Source organism: Remersonia thermophila, chromosome 2, assembly GCF_042764415.1.
Source record: "Remersonia thermophila strain ATCC 22073 chromosome 2, whole genome shotgun sequence".
Lineage (NCBI taxonomy): Eukaryota > Fungi > Ascomycota > Sordariomycetes > Sordariales > Chaetomiaceae > Remersonia > Remersonia thermophila.
In genome coordinates, this window is record NC_092218.1 from 2,925,242 (window position 1) to 2,949,071 (window position 23,830).

The 23,830-nt window shown below is 58.4% G+C and overlaps 10 protein-coding genes across 10 annotated transcripts; 4 read left to right on the forward strand and 6 right to left on the reverse strand.

Annotated features, from left to right (window-relative positions):
* Positions 1–173: 173 nt before the first annotated feature.
* On the reverse strand, positions 174–868 carry VTJ83DRAFT_2257 (uncharacterized protein; the record flags this gene model as incomplete). Its single annotated transcript, XM_071008507.1, has 3 exons — positions 174–256; positions 376–475; positions 656–868. The coding sequence occupies 3 exons, from the start codon at positions 866–868 to the stop codon at positions 174–176; spliced, it is 396 nt and encodes a 131-aa protein (XP_070868797.1).
* Positions 869–1,439: 571 nt separating this feature from the next.
* On the reverse strand, positions 1,440–3,776 carry VTJ83DRAFT_2258 (uncharacterized protein; the record flags this gene model as incomplete). Its single annotated transcript, XM_071008508.1, has 1 exon — positions 1,440–3,776. The coding sequence occupies one exon, from the start codon at positions 3,774–3,776 to the stop codon at positions 1,440–1,442; it is 2,337 nt and encodes a 778-aa protein (XP_070868798.1).
* Positions 3,777–4,535: 759 nt separating this feature from the next.
* On the reverse strand, positions 4,536–5,939 carry VTJ83DRAFT_2259 (uncharacterized protein; the record flags this gene model as incomplete). Its single annotated transcript, XM_071008509.1, has 3 exons — positions 4,536–4,595; positions 4,663–5,072; positions 5,129–5,939. 3 exons carry the CDS (start codon positions 5,937–5,939, stop codon positions 4,536–4,538), a joined length of 1,281 nt encoding a protein of 426 aa, XP_070868799.1.
* Positions 5,940–7,537: 1,598 nt separating this feature from the next.
* On the forward strand, positions 7,538–10,189 carry VTJ83DRAFT_2260 (uncharacterized protein; the record flags this gene model as incomplete). Its single annotated transcript, XM_071008511.1, has 1 exon — positions 7,538–10,189. The coding sequence occupies one exon, from the start codon at positions 7,538–7,540 to the stop codon at positions 10,187–10,189; it is 2,652 nt and encodes an 883-aa protein (XP_070868800.1).
* A 983-nt stretch (positions 10,190–11,172) lies between these two features.
* VTJ83DRAFT_2261 (uncharacterized protein) lies at positions 11,173–11,754 on the reverse strand (the record flags this gene model as incomplete). The annotated part of the gene is made up of 2 exons (XM_071008512.1): positions 11,173–11,469; positions 11,689–11,754. The coding sequence occupies 2 exons, from the start codon at positions 11,752–11,754 to the stop codon at positions 11,173–11,175; spliced, it is 363 nt and encodes a 120-aa protein (XP_070868801.1).
* Positions 11,755–13,052: 1,298 nt separating this feature from the next.
* Positions 13,053–15,285, forward strand: VTJ83DRAFT_2262 (uncharacterized protein; the record flags this gene model as incomplete). Its single annotated transcript, XM_071008513.1, has 5 exons — positions 13,053–13,101; positions 13,199–13,404; positions 13,506–13,987; positions 14,063–14,514; positions 14,591–15,285. 5 exons carry the CDS (start codon positions 13,053–13,055, stop codon positions 15,283–15,285), a joined length of 1,884 nt encoding a protein of 627 aa, XP_070868802.1.
* Positions 15,286–16,269: 984 nt separating this feature from the next.
* Positions 16,270–17,212, forward strand: VTJ83DRAFT_2263 (uncharacterized protein; the record flags this gene model as incomplete). Its single annotated transcript, XM_071008514.1, has 3 exons — positions 16,270–16,311; positions 16,401–17,120; positions 17,195–17,212. 3 exons carry the CDS (start codon positions 16,270–16,272, stop codon positions 17,210–17,212), a joined length of 780 nt encoding a protein of 259 aa, XP_070868803.1.
* A 1,058-nt stretch (positions 17,213–18,270) lies between these two features.
* On the forward strand, positions 18,271–19,838 carry VTJ83DRAFT_2264 (uncharacterized protein; the record flags this gene model as incomplete). Its single annotated transcript, XM_071008515.1, has 5 exons — positions 18,271–18,324; positions 18,420–18,430; positions 18,534–18,613; positions 18,737–19,073; positions 19,175–19,838. The coding sequence occupies 5 exons, from the start codon at positions 18,271–18,273 to the stop codon at positions 19,836–19,838; spliced, it is 1,146 nt and encodes a 381-aa protein (XP_070868804.1).
* Positions 19,839–20,217: 379 nt separating this feature from the next.
* VTJ83DRAFT_2265 (uncharacterized protein) lies at positions 20,218–20,843 on the reverse strand (the record flags this gene model as incomplete). Its single annotated transcript, XM_071008516.1, has 2 exons — positions 20,218–20,477; positions 20,564–20,843. 2 exons carry the CDS (start codon positions 20,841–20,843, stop codon positions 20,218–20,220), a joined length of 540 nt encoding a protein of 179 aa, XP_070868805.1.
* A 507-nt stretch (positions 20,844–21,350) lies between these two features.
* VTJ83DRAFT_2266 (uncharacterized protein) lies at positions 21,351–22,385 on the reverse strand (the record flags this gene model as incomplete). Its single annotated transcript, XM_071008517.1, has 2 exons — positions 21,351–22,220; positions 22,275–22,385. The coding sequence occupies 2 exons, from the start codon at positions 22,383–22,385 to the stop codon at positions 21,351–21,353; spliced, it is 981 nt and encodes a 326-aa protein (XP_070868806.1).
* Positions 22,386–23,830: the final 1,445 nt, after the last annotated feature.

Consider the following 23,830-nt stretch of genomic DNA (forward strand, 5'->3'; position numbering starts at 1 on the left):
GACGGACACATACTTGACTGCACCATGATAACGACGTCTTCATTGGCGTAGACTTTGGAAGTACACAACTTGTTGGCCATGATCTCGTTTCCACTCGGATAGATAGAGCTAGATGGGAAATCCATATAGTACAAAGAAGGGAAACCCTTACACCTTGCCCCAGCCTCCCCAAATTATTGCGCTGACCCATCATCCCCTTCCGTGCCACGCTTTTGTATCGCCTGATATAACTCGTACAATTGGCCGATCTGCTCGTCTGATGGTTCAGGCATGTCAGCAAGGATCACCACCCGTTGCCCCTACATAAATGACGAAATGAACCTCTCAGCAGCGAGGGAGCTCCCCCATGAAGCGGAAAGGACGGGCGGTACATACCACTCATCTTGTCAATCTTGGCCTGGTCAAGCTTCTCTCCCTTCCACGAGTCACCCTCGATCTTCTGGGCATAAAGTTGCCATTCGGTGAGGAATCCTATCTGCAAATCCTGTCAGTTCGCCGCGCACCCACACCCTGGATCGGAGGCATCTATCAAGAGGCAGAGTATGGTGCGTGCCGATGCCCATCCTGCCATGAGACTCGCGGCCTCTCTCATCACGAACAAATAAACAGGACGGACAGAGGGAGGTAGGGAAGTGAAAGGAAGGTGAGCACCCACCAAATGCGCGGGATTCTCCACATTCCGATGCGCCCGGAATTCAGCCTTGACATACTCGTCCCCCAACACCCGCATCTCTGGCGGCAAGTGCTTCCTGTGCGCCCGCAGCAGGCGGCGGTAGAGGTAGATAGGCGGGAGGAGGGCCATGGGCTCGGGGGAGAGACCCTTGCGGGCGGCGGCGGCGGAGGCAAGGAGAGCGCGGGTGAACTTCATCTTGTTGCTCGCTTCAGGCTGATTTTTTTTTTCCCTTGAACTACGTTTACTCCGTATTTTCCGACCTCTTTCCGGGATCTAGAGTTGCTGTTTTGCCGCTATTTGGTTGGAATTCATGAAAAGTATCCGTACTGGATAGTGAGATTTTGCATGTGATGGAGGCGTCCAAGATCAAGACTCGAACCAAACGGAGATGCCGTTTGACGATTTCGGCCCGAGCCGCGACACGGATGTCCGGCGATGGGTCCCGCACAGTGTAAATGACTGTAGTCGTACCACCATTCCGCACTCGATGACGATGATGAGGGTCCAGAAACAGGTTATTCTTCTTGGTTTGACGATGGGATATTCATAAGGCATCTAGATACCTTGCCTAGGTAGACGAACGAGGTATGCTACACTGAGTGCACTCTTGAGATGAGTGCTAAGCTGACCGAAATCTGCATATTCCATGATAATCAGTGGTGCAAGTCTGTCCCTAGCCTGCGGGAGAGATGTTCAAAATGAATTTGATATTGCTGGCTACCTCCACACCATCCATGAAACATCCCCCTGTGCATTATGAAGTCATCTACAATCCTTCCTCGAGTGCCTCCTGGATCCAGTTCGCCTGGATGGCGCTGACCTTCTTGGCATAGTTCTTCTGTGTGAAGACGTACTCCAGATACATGATGGCCTCCTTCTTCCGCCCGTGCAAGATGCTGGCCGGGTGGATCGCGACGACGTGCTTTCCGTACGATGTGACGTAACTGTTGTCGGGTGCAAGGATCGCTGTCTTCAGCGCGAAGCCCCGGAGGAAACATTTGAGGATGGCCTCTGACTGTTGTGGAGAAACGGGCGTGAAAGGCTGCGGATCCGGCGGCGGTTGTTCCATCATCCCTTGCTTTACGCAGAGGCCGCGCAGCTGCTTCCTGATGTTCAACGCCTGCTTCATGTTTCGGATGTGGATCTTGCGGTCTTTGCACCACTTCACCCTGTCCGAGTTCTCGGCCGTGTAGAGCTGCATCGTTGTGAGGTAGGTGATCAGATCGCCTTCGCGGCGGAAGAGCTCATTCCGATATTCCGCGACCTCTTCTCGTTCTTCCTCGGTGCGCAGCTGTAGGAAAATATCTTCGCCAGATGTGATGCACGAAATGATATCGATCACCTCGAGCAAGCAATCGAACCTTGGGTCCGCCGCAGCAATGAGAACCCGAGCAAGTGGGGGGGTAACGGGGAACTGCACCATGCGGCGCCCGATCTCGCTGATTGTTCCATCGCGGTTGAGAGCTCCCAGAACGTTGAGCTGCAACAAAGCCTTCTCAACAGACTCGGGATCCGGAGGATCCATGAGAGGAAACCCCAAGACGTCGTTGATGCCCCTTGCTTTCATCGTCAAGACGGCGCTGACGAGATCGGTCCGCAAGATTTCTGGGAGATCCGCCTGTTTCAACGTCTCGTACGTCTCCTTGGTGTAGAGCCGGAAGCACTTTCCAGGTCCCTCACGACCGGCACGACCGGCTCTTTGGATAGCCGACGATTTCGAAATGGGTTTCGCTAGAAGTGACTCCATTCCAAGGCGTGCCCTGAACTGCTTTACTTTTGCCTTGCCGCAGTCGATGACGTACCGCACCCCCGGGACTGTAACTGACGTCTCGGCGATGTTGGTAGCCAAGACGACTTTACGGGTAAACCCGCCTTTGATGGGCTGGAACGCCTCGTGTTGGGCCTCCATGGAGAGTTGACCAAATAGAGGGAAGACCTTGACTTTCGGAAGCGATGGATCGAGCGTCAAGGCGTATTCCTCAATGAGCTTTTGGGCGGCCTCGATTTCCTCTTGGCCAGAGAGAAAGGCGAGAATGTCTCTCCTCCCATGCTTGTCCGATAGCGGCTCTTTGGTGTGTATTTTGAAGATGGTTTTCAGCAGCTCCTGCTGAACATCCGGAACGGGTTGCTGCGCGTAGATGATCTCGACTGGGAACTGCCGTCCCTCGATCTGAAGGTAGTCCATAGACGGGCTTTGCTTCGGTTCCGGATTAGAACTAACAGCCGGGTCGCCGTCGGATTGAACATCGGAGAAGAACCGCTGAATGGTCTCGACGTTGGCAGTGGCGCTCATGATGATGACTTTGAGAGGAATGCCGCCCCGACCCGCTTTGTCTCCCATAATGATCTGCTTAAGGAAGCCTGCCAACAGGTCGACGTCAACGCTTCTCTCGTGGATTTCGTCGACCACAATGGCGCTGTATTGCCGCAGATACGGATCGCGAAGAAGCTCTTGGAGCAGCATGCCTTCGGTCAGGTATTTGATCCTGGTGCCCGGGGGAACGCGGTGGTCGAAACGGACTGAGTAGCCGACGAGGCCCTTCGCGGATGGTCCTCCCTTGTCACCGCCTCTCCTATCGCCGTTTAGTGGTGTTCCGGCTTCTTTGGAAACGCGATTTGCCAGAGTCGTGGCGGCGACACGTCGTGGTTGAGTGATGGCAATCATCCCTCCGACACCGACCTCTTCCGCGCGGTCTCCGTTCTTCACCTTCACTGTCCTCCGCTGACACCACTTTTCCTTGTACAGAAACTGCGGCACCTGGGTACTCTTGCCAGAGCCGGTCTCGCCCACCAGGAGCAGGATATCCTTCTCTCTTAAGATTCGACGGATATCTTCCTGACGGCTCCATAGCGGCAGGGCTTGACGAGTAGCAAAATACTGAGGATCGCCCGTCGGTCGTATCATGGAGGCAGGCTTGGGAGGTTCCGCATCCTTGCGTAAGCCTGGTGTTGTCGAATCCAATTCCCTGGTGTCATTCTTTGGCCCTGGTGCTGCAGACTCAGTCTTTGGCTTCTTGGTCAGGTACCCTTCGAGGGAAATGATCTTGTCACCAATCCGGATGACATTTTCGTTGCCGCCTTCGTGCTTTCGCTTTTTCGCCATTGTGGGATTCTAAAGGAGCCGATGATCTTCGGCGGGTTCAATAATACAGGACAGGACCGGCGATGGGGACGAAAAGAGTTGTCCGGTATGGTTGTGGAGATGGAGATAAACAGAAAGCAAGAGGAGCCTTCAGAAGGTTGGTTGTAAACGATGAATTTTCTGGAATGAGATCGCAGGTGAAGTTCAGCACCGGACCCACTTGCCTATTCTGGGTGCATGACAAGAACAAGAGTGTCTCGGAATCCCCTACAGCCATTGAAATTGAGGCCTTTCAATGCTATTCAAAACGAAACCCTCTGACGAGACTTAATGTTGGAGACCTAAAAAAAAAAATATTAGTCTGTTGTGGGTGTAAGAAGAGGTTGCTGTGCTGGTGGAACTGCTCGTCCGTCATGTCAGGTATTCCAAGGATAGGGGGTACACTAAAAAACAGCTAGGTAACTACATATGGGTCTACGAATGCAAGTAGGTAAACCACTTACATCCCGAAAGCTACTGCATTCGTGAACATTCTTTAACTCTGCACTGCTGGAGGGAACTGAAGAAGACAAGAGCACAGCCCTCGCCATTATCATTTGAGTGGTACCAGCTTCGATGCATGAAGGAGAGCCACTGAAACAACACTATGGAAACACCACCCTAGACTCCAACTCCGTATGGACCAACGACCGACAGCAATCCTTCCACTGAACAGGACTAACAGGCAAGGAATCGACAGAAGGTCCAAACCACCTAAAACCGGGCCTGTACTCTGCCCGATTACTTGATCCGACGCAGCCGGCTGTGTGATTCCAAAACACCATCGTGGGCACGGCTTGTCTGTGGATGAAACAGTCAGCATCCTTGGAAACAAACACCAGAATCGTAGTGGGGGTAGTGCACTAACGGCTTCGCCAAGGTCTTTCAGGACGGCATCCTGGTCCTGCAGCTCGTGGCCGATATCCGTAATCTTCTTCCTAAGGCCGACCACGCCGGCCAAGATCATGTCTTGCTTCTGCTCGATCTGTTCCTCCTCCTCTTCGTCCTCGGACTCAAGAACAAACTTGGATCTTTGCTTCGGATCCCGGGTACCGAGTGTTCGGGGACCCGAGTCATCTCGAGCCCGCTCCGCAGCCCGCTGTTTCGTTGTCTGAAGCCTGCGGCGCTCCTCCTCTTTCTCAGCCTTCGCCTGCATCTGCTGGAGCAACCTCTCGTCCTCCTCTTTGTTACGGTCCTTGTTGGCGGTGAAAACACTCATCATGTGCTGGGCGCGGTTCAGGGACTTGATGTTGAGATTACCGGCCCGGATTTGGACCTCTGAATATCCCGTCAATATCCTGGACCATGTCAAGTCAGATAAATAGCATACATACCTGTGTTCATCAGAGCGCCCCTGGCGTGGTTTAGTTGTTGCCCTTGCCTCTCAAGACTTGCGGCCGAATCGTCGGCTATCTGATGGGCGCGATAGAGAGCCTCTAGCGTCCGGTCCGCGGAAGCATTAGTCTCATTCCGAACCTGCTTGATCTCGTTCTTGATCTCATCGTATTCGTATTGTTCGCGTTCTTCTTCTGTCATTTGGGACTTGTCGACAAATGCCTGCTGAGTTCCCGGCATCGCGCCATAGCCAGGACCACCAGGGCCACCAGGGCCACCAGGGCCACCAGGGGCATTGCTTTCGGGCCCAGACCTCTGCTTGGCTGGGCCATTATAGCCGCCGAACAAGGCCGACCTGCCGTCATCAGGGTCCAGGTTCCCGTAACCGCCTGGGCGCTGAGACGGAGGTGGACCGCTAGACGAGTTCGAACCCGGAGTGTCGAACCTGTTCTTCCCAAAGCCATCGGTGGCGCCGTACTTGTCTTTCGGAAACCCGGTTCCCATCGCAGGGCTCGACGTGCCGGACGACGACCGGTTGTAGGGCGTATACGCAGGGGGCGGCCCGGAGCGAGGTCCAGGGGCTACTTGACCCGGAAGGCCACCGGGGCGGGGACCGGAGGGCAAGCCAGAAGGCTGGGAAGCGAAGCGATTGGCATTGTACTGGCTGTTGTTGAACTGCGTGTATGGATCGGGCTGAGAGGAGGCTGATTGCTGGCCGGCCGGCGGCTGCTGGGCGTAGGGGTTCTCGGGAGCGTCGCGGACATTCTTGCCCTTGTCGTCCTTCTTGAACAAGCTGCCGAACCTTCCCATGATGAACCGAATGCGCGGACTCTACAATAACCCGACAAGAGATCAGAACAAGAAGAGACTAATGCGTTCAAACGTGTTGGAGCTGGGAAAGGGGGAGAAAAGAGCCGGGTGTTCAGGGGCTGAGCAGCGTCTGAAGTGAGTTCAGAAGGAGTGCGATGGGACCGGGGGCGGGGCTCCAGTGGATCTTTGGGCGCCAGGAGCGCTGCCTCCAGACAAGCCTTGCGTCTTGGAACTGTTGCAGATGCGAACCGTTGGTCGACAGAAACGCCGGCCCACCAGCCCTTCGCAATGCTAACGGCTCTGAGCAACGCCCACTGGCTTCAGCCACAGACACAGCCGCGCACCGCGCGGGCGCAAAGGCATGACAGCGGCGTGGTGGCGTGCCGTAGCACTGATTCGCCACAGCGTCCGAGTTATCCGTCTGCCCTGCATCTGCGCGAACCGCCGGCCCACACGAAGGCTCAGCGCCTTGTAACTTAATAATAGATTGCGACGTCACAAAGTGCTTACCTTGGCCGTTTCTTCTCGTCCCCCCTCGCTACCCTGTCGAGATTTCCTTTTCCAAAACAAAGAGCGCATCCATTTCGGTGCCCGCCTCGTCCGCCTCTCATACCGTCCATCCTGCGTCTCGTCGGCCAGCCGTGGTGCTGCATGCCGTGAGTCGTTGGTCCCGTCCGACTGGTTCGCTTTGTCAGCCTCGACCTGGGGTCCAGGTTCGCCGGGGATGTCAACTGGAGCCGGGAGTGGGGTCCGATTCCCGGGTGCATTCACCGCCATATCCTCTATCCTCGCCTCCGGCATTGCAGCAACAAGTCTGCGGTCGAGAAACGGGCTGTCCGGGATGCGCGTCGGCATGGTGCATGGCGAGATGACTTGGCCGGGTCTTATTGACGGCGATGTTCCCTTTTCTTTCTGGAAGGTCAATCAATCGTCAATCGAGGAAAGCCGACACACCAAATTCCGTGTTCTTTCTTGCAACGGAAAGTCACGTGCTGTTAAGCGATAACTCGGAGGCTCCCCCAGACGATGCGGGCGATGCAGGTACCACCCAATCTCAGCCCGAGCGGGCCTGCTCGGGGCCTTCCAGGCAATCAGGCGACTCCCGCCGAATGCGTCAGAGGTTGGCAGCCACAATCCGCAGCGTCTGAACCAGCGCACCAAGAACAAAGTTGCCTCCAATAGGCAGCGCGGTGGTTTTATTTTCCATCTTCAAACTTTGAGTCGTTTGGTCCCGTCTAATTCACCCGCATCCATCTCTCTCACCTTCTGGCCAGACCATTTCAGAGATAATGGCGTTGTCTAACTAAGCCGTCCTGCTGGCCTGCAGGGTGTCAAGATTGCTGTCTTGCGGTATCGTTCATCAACATCTTAACCTCGTTTTCTCTCTATTTTCTTGTCGTTTTGACGACTTGAGCTTGTCTGTTTCTAGAACTCCAAGATGATACCACGAATATCGTTGCTTCTCCCCTCCTCTGAAATGACAGCCACCTGTGTATTGTCTTTATTTTTCTTATCTCTTTGATTTCATACAGCGCGTCCTCAACCGCCACCCCAACGTTTGAAGAACCACGTCTTTTGACCTACCACCTCGAATCTCCATGTCTGTGTTTACGTTCGACCCAACCCCCCCGCGGGTTTCTTCCCCCTGGCTCCGGTCCGGGGACCGGGACAAGCCTCCCGCGTCCGGCACGGCATCCGGGAGCAGTTGGTCGGGCGGCTTCGGCCTCCTCTCTGACTATGGCGTCAGCAAGCTTGAGCCGGAGCCACAAAACGGCCCTACCGAGTACAAGCTTCACCTGCTTTTAAGACCCCGGAGGAAGTACAAGCGCATCAGCACCGCGGCCCGCATCTACGGTTCGACTCAGTCACGGCACTCGCCTGACCCCAGGACCTCAAAGTCGGCCTCTGCCAGTCCCGCCCCGTCGGCCACCTCGGCCCAGACACGCCAGGACCGCCTCGAACACCTGACCACCCAGCTTCTCTGGAGGCTGCAACAGTCTTGCCCCTACCACGCCGGCTCAGCGAGCCCCTCGCTGGTCATCCCTCAGCTACCCGAGGACAGCTCCGCTCTCGACGCCCCCGTCAAGCTGGGGAAGTTGCTGCCAGGCCTGGAGGCATCGCGCGGGGCGTTGTACGAAATCGGTGTCGCCGATGATGGCACGCTTGTGGGCTTAACCAAGGACGAGATGGACGAGAGCCTGGCCACTCTCCGCATCATGGCGGCCAGCCTGGGCTGTGACGTGGAGGTCCTACGCATGGTTGTCGTGGGAGACTGCGAGTGGGTTGAGGCGAGCGGGGCGGAGGACTCAACCAGCTCCGAGTCGGAGGGAGCCCCGCGCCATGCGAAGCTGTGGGTTGCCGAAGCTCTCGTCACCCCCGATTTGCGGCCCCGAGATGATGCTCAGTCGCCGGCCGCGAGGTCGCCGGGCACAGAGCGGTCTGCCGAGTACATCGTCGATCCCAAACAGGGCCCGCTCACCACCGACCAACTACGTGTGACGCTCACAGGACCAACGACATCTGGGAAGTCCACCCTCCTGGGGACTCTGTCGACCGGGTCCCTCGATAATGGCCGGGGTAAGGGTCGGCTCACGCTGCTCAAGCACCTCCACGAGGTTGCGTCGGGCGTCACGTCGTCTGTCGCGCAGGAGCTCGTCGGATACCACGACAACAACATCATAAACTACGCCCACGGCAGTGTTGAGTCCTGGATTGATATCCACGACTTTACCAAGGATGGCCGACTCGTCTACCTGCTAGACTCGGCAGGCCATCCTCGCTACCGCCGGACCATCCTGCGCGGCCTCATCGGCTGGGCGCCACATTGGACGTTTCTCTGCATCGCTGGCGATAACACCAACTCAGATAGGGTCATGGGCACTTCGCCGGGAGCCCTAGACGCATCGACCAAGGTCAACTACGATCTTGCTTCTGTCTATCTCGATTTGTGCCTGCGTCTTGGTCTTCCGCTCGCGATCGTCATCACCAAGTTGGACCTGGCTGATAAGGCGAGCCTAGCGACGACCCTCCGCAAGGTTCTGTCGAGTCTGAAAGCCGCCGGCCGGGTGCCCAAAATGGTGAAGACGGGTTCAGTCAGCCAGCTAGATCATGATCGTGTGTCCGAGCTCGATAAGGAGGCCGTCCGAGACGCGCTGGAATGCATGCGAAGGGCTGACAACCCGGCGTCTATCGTTCCGATCTTGCTTACCAGCGCGGTCGATGGTCGAGGAATCGGGGCCGTCCACGCCTTGCTGCAGGGCCTCCCGCTGCCCCCGACTCCGACTCCACACGACTACATCGGCGCCGCCCTGAACCCGGAGCAGCCCGCGTGCCTGTTCCATATCGAAGACAAGTTCAGCCTTCCCGCCTCCTATACTCTCGCCACGAGCGACACCGACCAATCAACCGACCGTGGCACCGTCGTGGCGGGCTATCTCCGCTTTGGAAGCCTCTCGATCGGCGACAAGGTCGTCGTCGGCCCCTTTCCCCCGACCGAGGACGACCCCCACAGCACCACTCCCGACGAGCGCATCCATTCGGACACCCCGCAAAGCTACGGCCTCTCTGTCTCACACCCCTCGTCCGCCGAGCTCAGCCGCCGCAACCCCGTCTCCGCCTCAGCCACCAGCGGCGAGTGGCACACGGCCACCATCGTTAGCATCCGCAACCTGCGCCTGCCCGTGCAGACCCTCGCTGCGGGACAAGTCGGTTCCATCGGTATGGTGTTTGACCCCAGACCGGATTCCACGAGCGGTCACTCTCGCGGCGGCAAGTCGCCTGCCCTGCGTAAGGGCATGGTCCTCGCCGTGCCGAGCCAGCACATGGTCTCGTCAGGCCTGTCGCTACAGGCAGTCAGCGGGCTGACGGCGGTTTTCGATACGGAAAACCAGGGCGCGGGCTCGTTGGCGGTCGGGAGCTTGGTGAACATCTACGTGGCGAGCGTCAGGTCCGCGGCGAGGGTGGTTCGCGTGAGTAGGGTAAACGACCAGCTTGGTGACGATGCAGGAGTCAAAACGGCTGTGGCTGATGTTGAGGAGGGGTTGTTTGGGCTCGCAGAGGATATGGATGGTGTCGAAGCCGTCCAGGCGCAGGATGTGGTGGTGGGGGGAAGCGTCGAGATGCAGTTGGAATTGTTGTCGACAAGGGAGTGGGTCGAGCTGGGGTCGAGGATCTTGGTGCTTGAGGGTGGAAATAAGGATAGGTCGGGGTTGGAAGGTTACGTGGGGAAGGTGGTTGAGATTGTCGAATGAATGGGCGGTGGTGAGTCTTCTTCATGTTTCTTAGTAGTTGGTTCACTTCTGTTTCTTCATGTGTTTGGTTTTGCTACTTCCGTCTGTTTAAGTTATGCTTGATGTTTTTACGCGGCATTAGTCTATGGAGCTTAAGCTGTTGGCTTGTTCTTGATAACTATATTAGATTGATTCTCGATTCAGAGACACGACATGTCAACCTCAATCATGCCGAGAGTCATTCCGAGAGTGTCAACATTGCTTGTCACGAGGCGCTGGTTCGACCCGCTCGTCCAGTCATACGGACAAGGGTAAAACAAGCCAACAATCGGAGAGGCGTTGTCAAGACGACAAAAAGCTCGCCTACCTCCTCAGGCCTCTCTCCCCAGGGCTGCAGGGCGATGCCTCGTCCCCCAGGCTGGGGGGTGGCGATGGGGAGGAAGTCGGAGCAGAGAAGGCTACGAAAAACCCTGGGAGATTTTTACTCGGGAGCGAACCGGTGGCCAGCCAGTTCAACCACGCAGAGGGCGTCCCCTCCGCTACATCCAGCTACGCCACTTGCCTGGACAAGTGGTTTCGCTGGACCCGTTGGCGTTAGGAGATCCAGACCTCCTACATAAAGTGCCGTGCCTTCTTGCTTGGAGTTGAGAAGAGATGGCATACTCGCCTACTGGGCGTCCTTCTCAACACCCGTACCGTCGGCTCAATAGGAGCCTTCGACCGGACCAACTCCTAACTCTGCCCTGCGCTTTTTCACCAGACCCGTAGCCATCGAGCTCTTGGCCTCCATTCCATACCATCAGTTTTCCTCGAGGGATATTGTTTTCATACCATTAGCTCGACACCTCGTGCGCCAGGATGAGCATCCCAACAACCCACCAAATCAAACCCGAACGCCATGACGCCATGACGCCTCCCGCCCTCCCACTCTTTTTCCGCCGCGTGGCCCTCCAACCCTCCTTCTTGCTCCCCCCTACGACGCCCCTCAAAGGGCTCACGCGGGCTCACGCCCTCACCAACCCGTAGAACAGCGTCCAGGTCAGCACAAACCCGGCCAGCCCTCCCATCAGGCCTCCCGTCCAGAACTCGAACCCGCCGCCGCGCCGAAAATACCTGCTCGTGTCCCCGAGGGATTTCCCTGCGGGCAGCGACGAGGGGGCAACGCGCAGGACGTAAAAGAGCACGGCGGCGAGCAGGGAGAAGGAGATGTAGAAGGCGAAGCCGGCGAGGGATTCGAGACCGAGGATGCCGGCGGCGACGCCGAGGAGGGAGGCGGTTAGGGAGTGAAGGTTGTTAAGGGTCTGGCGGGGTGGCTCGTGGTTAGCTGGCTGGCTACGGTTTGGGGCAGAGGAGGGACGCGGGGGGGGGGGGGGTTGGTGATGATGGCTGGGGAATTGGCCTGGGGGATGATGGTCTGGAGATGGCTGGGGGGGTGGGCCTGCGGATCGGGGCGTGTCTCGGAATTCGGCCGGCGGGGCAGAGACCCGGCGGCTGGGGAGAAGAGAAGGCTTGGGACGAACCCGTGTGTTGTGCACCAGCGACTCTTGCACGAGAGGGGCTATTTGGAGCTCCCGTTCGGCGGCCATGGTGGTGAGGAGGACGCTGGACGATGGAGCGAGCGGCGATGGGAACGGGCCTGTTTTGGATTGAGATATGGGGTGTGCCGAGATGTAGCACGGTAGAACGGTAGCGGCTTTGATCTAGGGGGGGGTACGATGTCGATGCGGATGCGGCGTCCGAGTTCCGAGTCTTCGCTTGGTGTGGTGTAGTCCCCCTTCGCGGGTCAGGGAGGTGTGTCGTGGAAGATGCCGTTGGGTTAGGAGCCGCGATGCAGCAGCTCTCGGCAACGCGCGATTGGATTGGAGATCGCCGCCAATCTGTGTGGGTCCTGCCCGCCGCCCGGGGGGGGAGGCTTATGTGGGCCTACTCGGCTTTCCCCCAGCGATACGGTATGTTACGAAACGCTCGGAGCGCAGCCGCTGTTGCGTCCCCTGGCCGAGGAAATTGATCGCTGTCCCAAAAGAGAACCGTTCATCTCCAATCACGGGGCCGACCGTGACGCTTGATTTCGCTGCAAAGGACCCAACAGTGCCTGCGCCTCTGAGGTTGCGCCGCAAGCCCGCGAGATTTCTACATGGCGAGCCGCTGCCTCGGAGGCCAACTTGTCAACGTTGCAGCGGCAACCACGTGAAAGACGAGCAGAGCAACCTGGGAATCAATGCGTTCTGCAGGAGGGATGAGGCGCGCAGGATTACCCGAGGGAAACCAAACTCAATGGGACGGATTGTTTAATGACAGGCCTGCGCGACAGGGGGGCCTCGACGCTGAGCATGAACGTTGAAAGATTAAATTAGCACCCATTTCCAGTACTAGGTACCATCGCCAGTGGGCTCTCACTCCATCATCGGAATCGTCGAGGAGCTTGCGAGATTCAGGAGGTGTGCTGGTGTGTTCAACACATTACCCCATTGAGCAGCAGGGAGGGCGCCTACACTCTTCCAGGTCTGGGCCTCCCACAGCGCTCACCTAACGTCTACGTCAACGCCACTGCCGGTTCCTGCATCTTTCCAGAAACAACCAACACCGCCAGACACAACGACACACCTCATGCACAGCGCTCACCAGCACGCACATCCCTACAACTAGCAGCCGTATCGCACCAGCGTTCCCGTCGACGTCTTCGCCTGCGCCAGAACCGGGCCGCGCGTCCTGAACCGGCTTGTGCGACGGAACCACCAAGGTGCTCACGATCGCTCGGTCGGTCAGTCGGCCCCCCCCGCGAGCCGTGGTCCCTGGCGCGAATCCGGAGGGCAGATGGGGGACGGGTGCCACGGCCGCGTGACCATCCGCAACAGCATCGTAACGACTACCACCAGTGGCGTTCATGGAGACCATCATCCAAGACCACACGCCGCTTGCCGATTATCTAAAGGGTTCGTGAGCCTTTCCCTCCCCGTCGCAACACCCCCCTGCGCCGCACACGTTTGCGCAGCATGGCGTTCCGGTTGCTAACCGCTCGGCCCTGGATAGACGAGGGGGAAGAACCACCAGCGTGGACCACGCCGTCCATCTCGGAGAACCACGATGAGTCCCCGCCCGGGAGTCCGTCGTTCGCCCCCATGGGGCGGCCCATGGTCAAGAAGCGTTTCCGATCCAACATTCCGAGCCCGCTCCCCTTGAACACTCGGCGAACCAGCCGGATGAGCTCGCTGAGCTTGTTGCGCGACTCGGCCTCGGTATGTCGATCCCTCCTCTTCCTCTTCCTCCTCCTCCTCCTTTCCAGCTGTCGCATAATCGACCCCCCGCGCTGACCGCCTGGCGCCGTTGCGCCAACCAGAAAGCCGTCGTGTCGAGGATAGACCGCGCCGACAACATGAAGTTCATCGAGCAGTTTCGATACACCATCGTCGCATCGCAGCTGCTCAGCGGCCATTCGATTGCAGGACAGCTCAGCTTCCAGAATCGACCGAAAGAGACGACCGAGGCGTCCTCTTCCCCACCCGCGACGTCCGTAACGGGGTCGGGGCTGCTGGTGACGTTCGGCGCCGCGCTCACCGCGGTGATGGTCGCCAAGTGGCTCTACAGCGGGGGCTACGAGCATCTGACAAAGAAGCGCGTGGCATTTTCGGCGCTGCTGCTGCTCGCCGTAGGCGCCGTGTCGCACGCCTACCTCCGTCAGCAGTGGCTCCGCTATCTGAGGACCCAGGCTCTGGCCGAGGTCACGACCTTTGTGTCTCGCACTCAGGACTTTGACAGCGCGTCCAGCGCTGCGCTGTCCCTGATCCAGGAGGTCGAGCTGGTCTCGCGCGGCTACAGGATGTGGGTTACCCCGCCGTTGTCCCCTCTTTCGCCGCGCAGCTTGTACTGGATGCAACGACTGACACGCATCTGCAGAAGCGCCCCGCTTCCTCCCATCAGCCGCCTCGAGGACAAGGCCCAGACGCGTCGCTGCAAGAGGCTGCGCAAGGAGCTCAAGGCGCAGTTCTCGGAAATGATCGACAACTACATCCAGGCGTCGACGGCCATCAAAGGGTTCGCCGAGCAGGTGGACCTGGAGAAGTACCACGACATCTACGACATCAGCGACTTTGACATGCAGGACGCCATGCGCGGCTTCACGGACGACGAGTTTGACGATCCGGAGGCGCTGCGCTCGCTCAAGATCGCCGCCGCCCGCTTCCACATTATCCGCAAGCTCCTGCTGTGCGCGCTGCTCGCGTACGAAGCCGCGGGCGATAACAACGACTATCTGCGATGGTCCGTGGCCGTCGAGGGGCTCAAGACGCTCAACGAGGTCACGTCGCAGAGCTTCCAGGCCGTGAGCAGGATCCTCAGCGAGGAAGAGAGTAAGCGCCGCTTGTCTTGTTTCTTGGGGGGCACGTTAGATACGGACGGTACCGTAGGCTAACATGGGCGCCTTAGCATTCCCCGTCATCCCCGAGTCCAAAACACCGTTATCACCCAGGGGCGAGAAGCGCCGGTCGCAGTTCATGAAGCTTAACTCTCTCTCCATGGGCATCCGCGGCCTTCAGGCCAAGCTTGCCCTTCTCCGCGAAGAGTCGGAGAGAACGCTCAACGAAGCCGAGGATCTGTCCGAGATAGGCCCCAGCCTGATGGCCCAGTACGAGTCGATCGGCCAAGACCTCAAGATGCTCACGCAGGCCTGGGAGGAGGGCAAAGCGGCCCTCGCCACGGGCATCGACCGCAACGAGAAGCGCCTCTCGTCCATCAGCACGCTGCTCTCTCCAGCCACCTCGCTCAGCGGGCTCACGACCGTCGAGGAAATCGGCGGCGGCGGGGCGCTCGACGCGCTCCGGGCGCTGACGGGGGAGTCACCGCTCAGCAGCACTTCGGGCAAGGGAGGTAGCGATGGATATCCATCGCTGGAAGGCGAGCAGGAGGTGTTTGAGGCCGTGTCGCTGCCCCCCTCGAGGCCGCGCAGCATGCTGACGCGCGAGGAGCGGCTCGCGAAGATGAAGGAGGACCGCGAGAGGCGCGAGCTCAGCCGCGAGAAGCTCGAGGCGAGCCGCGGGATGCTGAGGGAGCTCGAGATGGTCATCAACCTTCGGCCGAAGCGCTCCACGATGCCGGCTGCTTCCTCGAGAATCTCGCTTTGAGCTTTTGTGACGACCGTGATGACCCACCAGAAAAATCCATCGTTTCGTTTTGGTTTTCCTTTGTTGGCACCGTTTTCTGATCATCGACTACTCTGATCATCGACATTATCACCGGCATTTTTTTTTTTCTTGTCAGGCCAACTTTGTTCATTGGTGGAGGGTTTGCATAGAGAGAGGAGGCTTCTTGCTGATGGCCGGGAGGACTGGACTCAAGAGCGGCCGCTTTTTTTTTCACTTCTTGCGCTTTTTGGGCTGGATTAAAGGGGGAACACACACCAAGGCGTTGCTCGGTTTGGGAGGAGGGGTTCGAATGCATAGCGCTTGCAAATATGCCAATCACTCTCTGGTTTGTAATTAGATTCTTTTTTGGCGGTTCAGTCGCACAGTAGAGTTATTTGACAACCTGAATTTACAGAGTCAAGACAGATTCCTCCCTGCTTGTCGGATATGGTGACGAGGATGCTATGTCCACACAAGGAAAATCAGAAGTGGGTGATAGGGAGAGGGAAGCTCGGTTGAGGTTGATCATGGACTCAGACGGCTGGCCCAGTAAGGTCAGGCGGTGGGTGCCTGAGGCCGGCATGTTCCACTGCCTTCAGGCCTCCCCTGGAAAGCCCCTCGTGGGATCAGGCAGCGCGACAAGCTTAAGACACTAACCGTAAAAGGAAATCAATCTAGCGGCGGGCGCGTCGTTCTCCCCCCATCGCGTCGCGTGTGTGTCCGCTCCCAACTTTCCCTCCCACCCAGAATTTCATCCAACACATCACTAGCCACCAGCAAACCCAACCACACCACCCATCCCTCCTCCTCTAGAAACCTCGCTCCGCCGAATACCAAGGCATAGAAGCACCTTAATTTCCCATTTACACACCATCCTACAAACACTTTCAGTGCGTCCCTCCAGGTCCCTGTTGCATTGGGCTCCATTGGCCCCCCCCCTCTTCCCTGGGGCACACCGACTGATCATCCCGATCCCGAACAGCAATGCTTGAAGCACGGTTGGAACAGGCGAGCCTTCTCAAGAAGGTATGCGCCTCTACGACGACTCGACCCGATACCCGACGTCGCGGGGTTGGCCTCCTCCGAAACGACGCTGACCGCCTCTTTTTCCCCAGGTTGTCGATGCCATCAAGGACCTCGTGCAAGACTGCAACTTCGACTGCAATGACAGCGGCATCGCACTTCAGGCCATGGATAACAGCCATGTGGCCCTCGTGTCGATGATGCTCAAGGCGGAGGGCTTCTCGCCCTACCGGTGCGACCGCAACATCGCGCTGGGCGTCAACCTGACGTCGCTCACCAAGGTGCTGCGCGCCGCGCAGAACGAGGACATTCTGACGCTCAAGGCCGAGGACGCGCCCGACGTTCTCAACCTCGTCTTTGAGAGCTCCGAGACGGACCGCATCTCCGAGTACGACCTCAAGCTCATGGACATTGACCAGGAGCACCTGGGCATCCCCGAAACCGAATACGCGGCGACGGTGACGATGCCGGCCAACGAGTTCAAGCGCATCGTGACGGACCTGGCGGTTATGAGCGAGTCGGTCAGCATCGAGGCGAGCAAAGATGGCATCAAGTTCACGAGCCAGGGCGACATTGGCAACGGGTCCGTCACGCTGCGCCAGCACTCCAACGTCGAGAAGCCGAGCGAGTCGGTCGAGATTGAGCTGAGCGAGCCCGTCCAGCTCACCTTCTCGCTCAAGTACCTCGTCAACTTTTGCAAGGCTTCGGGCCTGTCCAACACGGTCAAGATTTGCCTGTCGAACGAGGTGCCCCTGCTGGTCGAGTACACCCTCGCCGGCAGCAGTTATCTGCGCTTCTACCTGGCCCCCAAGGTACGTCCATCCATGATGGCTTTTGGTGAAGCTCTTTTTCTTCTTGTCGACCGTGTCGCTGACGTCTGGCTTAGATTGGCGATGATGAGTAAGTCGGGCGAAGGATGGGTGAAGGATCTACGATGTGAGGACGGCACAAGGAACAGAGTCTCTGCACGGATAATGGCAAATTCGAATAGAGGGTTGGAGAAGTCCACCAAGACATCTCTCGGCGGTGTGGGTGGCCAGACGCCAGGCCGACGGGACGGCATTGGAACCGGAGGAACCCCTGACGATGATGCAAGCACTTGCAACGGATGCAGGACAACAATCTACAAAACACATTCCCGGCCGCTCTTGTTCCCCGCCCCCCTTGGACTCCAGCCGTTATGAGAGAAGAAATACCCCCAACAGTCTGCTAGCTTTGTTCTGAACGGCGCTTCCCTACCGAATCTTTGTATCGACACGGAGAGCCCAGGGCTGAGGTACCTTACCTACTAGTAGCCTGTATCAAGCAAGCCCCGCGATGGTGGGGCAGGTTGTGACGGATCGTGACCATTGTGACCCCTCATCACACGGTCCCTATCATAGAACGGCCCCAGTTTTTCTGGACCCTTCTCCATGACTGACTGCACACCGACGCGTTGCTCGCTCCATACCTTACTTTGCCAGCCACCCCAACCTTGAGTCACTTCAGACGAAATCCCGAAATCCCGGATCAAATGTTTCAGTTGATTCGGTCAACGCCGAACCCGTGAAGAATATCTGCCACGCTGTCCGCTGCTGTCCACCCCTTCTACCTCCTCCAACTCCCGTCGTCCAGTGCTAGTCGGTAATCTCATCCGGCCTTGGTCACCATTACCTGTCGTGGTACCGGGGGTTTCACTCGCTATCCGTTGATTCACTCACTCAGATTCCGTACTCAGCATACCACTGGCGCCGGCACCTTAACCCCGATTCGTGAGATACCACACAACGTCCCAACAGTTACAGTACCTATCGTGGCTTTCTGTTGCGGGCATTAGAAGGATTCCACTAGCCATCAGCCGGTTTTTCTTTTTTTTTTTTCTTTGTTTTTCTTTTTTTTTTTTCCGTTGCTAGATTAGTCTCATAATCTCCTTTGATCACCCTGTGACTGTTGTACATATCCTCACCGGGAACATCGAGAGCTATGAGCGACAGCTCGGTGGTCCCCGAGACGCGCGTGCTCGCCGTCGCAAGCCATGTAAGCCCTTGACTTTGCTACATGTCCCCGCTCGTTCTTCTATAACCGCTGTTCTCTATGGTCGCTCCTCCTTCCATGCTAACTCTATAGCATAGGTTGTCTCTGGGTGGGTTTCACACGCTCCGTATCTTGCGTGCCGCGCTGCCGCGGTCACGGCTACCAGTCTTGCTAACACGGCCCTTGATCCTGTTCGCTTGGCCCTATCGAAGCTACGTCGGCAACAAAATCGCCGTTTTCAGTCTTCAATCCCTCGGCTGCGACGTAGCGGCGCTGAACACCGTCCAGTTCAGTACGTCTCTCTTTCCTGGCACCAGTCCGGCGCTCATCCGGTGCCAGAACCCTTTTTTTTTTTTTTTTTTTTTCACGCCACCCCTTCCCGCAGAAGGTTGTTCTCCTGACACCCCGCCGACAGGTAATCACACCGGCTACCGGCAATGGACCGGCTCCCGCGTCTCCGCCGAAGAGATCACCGAGCTCTACCGCGGGCTCAAGCAGTCGTACCTGGACGACTTTGACATGATGTTGTCGGGTTACGTGCCCGGTGCCGCGGCGCTGGAGGTCGTGGGGAGGATCGGCGAGGAGCTCAAGCGCAACGCGGTCGCGCAGGGGAGGCCGGGGAGCTTCTTCTGGGTGCTCGACCCCGTCATGGGCGACAACGGGAATCTCTACGTCGCGCCGGACGTCGTGCCGGTGTACAAGAGCTTGGTGCCGCATGCGGATTTGGTGCTGCCGAATCAATTTGAAGCGGAGTGCGTTCCCCTTTCCCTTCCCTTTTCTTTTTTAGACTGTTTTTTTCTCCCTCTCTGCTGCAAAGGAATAAAGCGCTTACAACCACGCGCGAGGCGCGCAGGCTCCTCTCCGAAACCCCCATCACCTCCATGGAGTCCATCGGCCACGCGATCCAGGTCCTGCACCAGCGCTACGCCATCCCGCACGTCGTCATCACCTCTGTCTCGCTCCCCCACCCGGACCACCCAGTGTCCTCGCTGTCCGTCGTCGGCTCGTCCATGACCTCGGACCGCCGCGCTCGCCCGTTCAAGATTGTGTTCCCCGCCATCGACTGCTACTTCAGCGGCACGGGCGACATGTTTGCCGCGCTGATGTGCGTGAGGATGAGGGAGGCGGTGCATGAGCTGGACGAGAGGAGGAACAAGGCGGCGGTTGATGGGGAAGAGGGGAGCGGGGAAGGGGCACGGCTCATGGACCGCCCGTCCTGGCTCAGCGACGATGACGTTGACGCGCTCGACCTGCCGCTGGCGAGGGCGGCGGAGAAGGTGCTGGCGACGATGCATGAGGTGCTGACGAAGACGGCGGAGAGGATGCAGGAGACGGTGGAGAAGGCGAGGGCAAGGCTGGCGGCGGCGGAGGTGGATGGGGCCGAAGAGGGAAGTAATGTCGAGGAAGAGAAGAAGCGGATGCACCTGCTCAGGAGCAAGGCGGCGGAGCTGAGGCTAGTGAGGCATTTGGATAGCTTGAGGTTTCCAAAGGTGGAGTTTCGGGCAACAAGGTTGTGACGGGGGCGAGAAAGAGGCAGAGAGGCGCGGGATGGGAAAGATGGTGACGGCGAGGTGTCCGAGGGTAGACGATGCAGGAGGCATTCAAGACAAGAGGCGATAGACGTCATGGGTTAATAGAGCATTGTGTGCGTTCGTGTGTGTGTGTTCTTCTCAAGCCGAGAGGATGTCATGTATCATTTAATCATCTCGAGAACATCGGCGCCTGTTATCCCACCATGCCATTCCTTGCTGTGCCCAGAATGCGTATGTGTGCGCGATCCCAACCCAAACCATCTGTCTGCCCGCTCATCCTGTTTCCCCGATCCCGATGTGCCCTCTCCCCAAAGCGTAGAAACACCCAAGCAAATGCAAATCACAAAAGACACCCAGCGCCTGCTTAGTTGATGCCCGTGCTCCCGAACCCGCCCGCGCCGCGCGCGCTCTCCTCCAGCTCGGCGACCTCAACCACGTCAGGCGTGTAGATGCGCTCCAGCACGAGCTGCGCGATACGATCGCCCTCGTTCACCTGGAAATCCGTCTCGCCATGGTTGAACAGCAGCACCTTGACGGGGCCGCGGTAGTCGGCGTCGATGACGCCCGCGCCGGTGTCGATGAAGTTCTTGGCTGCGAGGCCGGAACGGGGGGCAATGCGGCCGTCTGTTTGTTTGTTTTTTGTCCCGGTGTCAGTTCGCTTGTCATGGTAGAGCGAAGGGGTTGCGTTGGTCTGATGGGCGGTCACGTACACGTCCCCAGCGGCACGGCCATGCTGATGTCGGTGTCGACAAGGGCCTTGCCGCGCGCCGGGATCGTCGTGGGCTGAGCGGCGTACAGGTCGTAGCCCGCGGCGAAGGCGCTGCCGCGGGTGGGCAGGCGGGCCTTGTCGGAGAGCTTCTTGATCAGGAGCGGTGGGGCCTGCTGCTGCTCGGTGGTCAGGGCGCCGTCGGTCTTGAGGCGCTTGGCGGGAGGCGAGGTCGGGACGGCGGGCTCCGCGGTGGGAGCAGAGGTGGTGGTGTCGACGGTCATTGTGTTGGTGCTGGGATGGGATGGAGTGATGAGAGGTTTAGGTGGATGGGTTGTTGTATGTAGCGTTTGGGTTGGGGTTGGCGGAGAGCGAGGTTGGTGTTGGGGGAGCGGTGGGAGCTGCAGTCGCGCAAAGACGCGGCGACGCGTTAAGTGGACGCAGCGAGAGACCCACTGACGACGCATCCCCCCGGCGTCGGATTGGTCAGTGGCGGAAAAGAAGCAACTTCAGGGGCAGCAGGAGCTTGGAGACCCGACACAAGCCAAGGGAGATGCTGAGCGTTCGCTGTGCAAGGTAGCAACGTGGACGTCAAGAGAACAAACCATCGGATGCCGGCTGTTGATCTCCATCGGCCCGGTGCGGCGCCCAGCGGCGATCAACCACGCCAAGTCCTGTCACGAACTCGGCCCATGCTCCCTGCTAAGGGCGCTGCCGATCTGTGAGGGAGATGATCAAGATGCTGCGTCCAGCGGTGGCTACGTTGCTCCGTATGCGATCCCAACACTATCTTAGTCTTCCAAATCCCGCCCAAAGTCAACCAGCCGGAGCCGGCGCGCATCCCTAGGATGAAACTCGGCAACCTTGGAACGGACCAGGAACCGGACGGCTGCCGACTCTCGGGGGATTTCGACGTAGGCTGCCGAAGTGTCTCCTTCGGCTTCCATGAGCCTGTTCATCAACTGCTCGACAAGGTCTCGCATCTCAGCGCTGGCCGCCGACGCCTCGTTCCTCGGCTGCCTCCTGCCTGCCTGCTCCTGCTGGTCCTGCCAACCCCATATCTCATCAAGCCGTCTCTGCCGCTTGTCCTCGTCCGGCTGGGCCTTTGCCGTCCTCAACTTGCCCTGCGCCGTAAACCCCGCGCCCACGTCGTCGGCATCAATGTCCATCAGCCCGCCCACCACGGGCCCGCCCAGCTCCTCGGCTGCCAGCATCGGGCCTAAGTGCTCCTGGATGAACCAGTCGAGCTCCTTCATCAGGCTCCTTGTTTGCACGTCCCAATGCTGTTTCTGCTTCTTGAGCTCGGCAATGCGCTCCTTGGCCCGCTGATCCTCGCTCTTTTCCAAGCGGTCCTCGAGGCCCTGCCGGAGGGATTGAATGCGCCGCTTCAAGGCCGCGTGCAGCGCCTCCTGCTCCCGGAGGCGGGCGCGTTCTGCCTCGATCCTCTGCTGGATTTTCTCTAGCGAGGCAGAACGCTCCTGGATAGACTCGTTGGTCTCGTGGATGGTCTGGTGCGCCCGTCTCATGGCCAGCAGCGCTGGCAAGATCGGCCCCGGCGGGGGCAGCACCGGCTCGGCCTCGGTCACGCTACGATACGCATCCGCCATGATCTGCACGGGGTCGCGCATGGGGTTACCAGAGCTCGCAGCAGACGCTCGCAGCTGTCACACAAGGTTCAGCAACGCGGTCCGCAACAACGTGGCCTTGAAACATACCTGATGCAGGGCATATTCCAGTTCCCGCTTGCGCTCGAGAAGCGCCTGCATGGTGCGCTCAAGTTCCGCCTCGTAGGGGGCGCTGACCCGAAGGGATCCCGTGTCTTCCATGTTGAATCCCACGATACGAGTGATGCAGGGACCAACTGAACGGTTGGGAATCCCCGATGTCTTTCCTTGGGACGGGAATCTTGCCGGTTTGTGAACTCACAGGAAGCGCCAGAGGGATCAACGCTTTTGATGGCACCTCCCCAAAAAGGAAGAAAGAAGATAACTCCTACGAGAGTCTAAGACGGCTTCAAATGAGATAACCTGCTCCGTCAAATCCTCTGGAACAAGCCCAAAGGTTTCGCAGGCTCGAGACTGGTTTGATTGATGATTCGGATCGATCAACGCGTTTCCATGGTATGTTGGGGTTGGGGTCGGTGTTGAAACTCGGGGTAATGATAGGTAACGTTACAGCAGAGCACCTGTACTGTGTAGTACCTACGGTAACTAATAGTAACTACGACCGTATCGAGGAGCCGTAACGCCGTGCGTACCTGACGTTAGGCACGGTGGCGTGCATGGACCGTGCACGGTTGGCTGACCCGACCCACTTGGCGCAGCAAGGCTGCCGTTTCGTGCTTCTTCCGGTCCCAGCTTCTCTTCCCAACGTCCATTCTTGGGAGCCTCTTCTCTTCGTCGTCTTCCATCATCCCTCGTTCGGCCTGCCCATCTTCCTTGCCTGCCGTCAAAGAGAAACCATCCGAGACCGGTTTCACCCTGCGCACCGTACCATCGCGCCGGGCTTCCCCACCGAGTCCAAACCCCCACGTGTTGTCGCTGGCGCTTGATTCATTCCGGGCCGCACGCGCGTCCAAAGCAATTTCGACAACCCAACAACGACATAACCGCGTCGTTGCCCATCGACTCGTCGCAACCCGGACGGTCGCGGCGCATCGCAAAGGTCGGCAACCGACGATCTCTGGCGACGTTTCAGCTGCGCGGCCGAATCGGAGAAAGCAACCAGGCAGCGTTGGCCGGTTAGACAGGCATTAAGGTTTGAGTTACCTGAGCATCTCCGAAAAGCTGTGCTGTGCCTTCATTTCAGCACCACCCCACCTCCTCTCCTCGCCCATCACAGACAAGCCTTGCTCCTTCAGTTCGCCACCTCTCAGTCAGTGCATCCGCCCGACTCACCACCACCACCTCATCTTCTCCTCAACCACCCACTCTCATCCTTCCCAACCACCAGCCGTGGTGGTGTTCTTCTTCTTCTACCCTTGGCACAGCCTCTCGACACGCATCCCACTGCCTTGAAACCATCACAACCAGCGGCGTTTACGTCTCTGGCCCCGTCCACTCGCCCAAACGCCCCAACTCGCGACCCATCCGAGCACAAATACCTCCAACCACTGCGCGACTCAGTCGAGCACTGCCCTACCCGACCCAGCCACTACACCAGCCCGTTTTCCTTCCGAAAACCCTTTGGTGTAGATAGGTTGGACATTTCAATTGAGAATCATTCGATTGCTGCGACAATCGGCCCCATCCCCTCCCCCGACGTGATATAT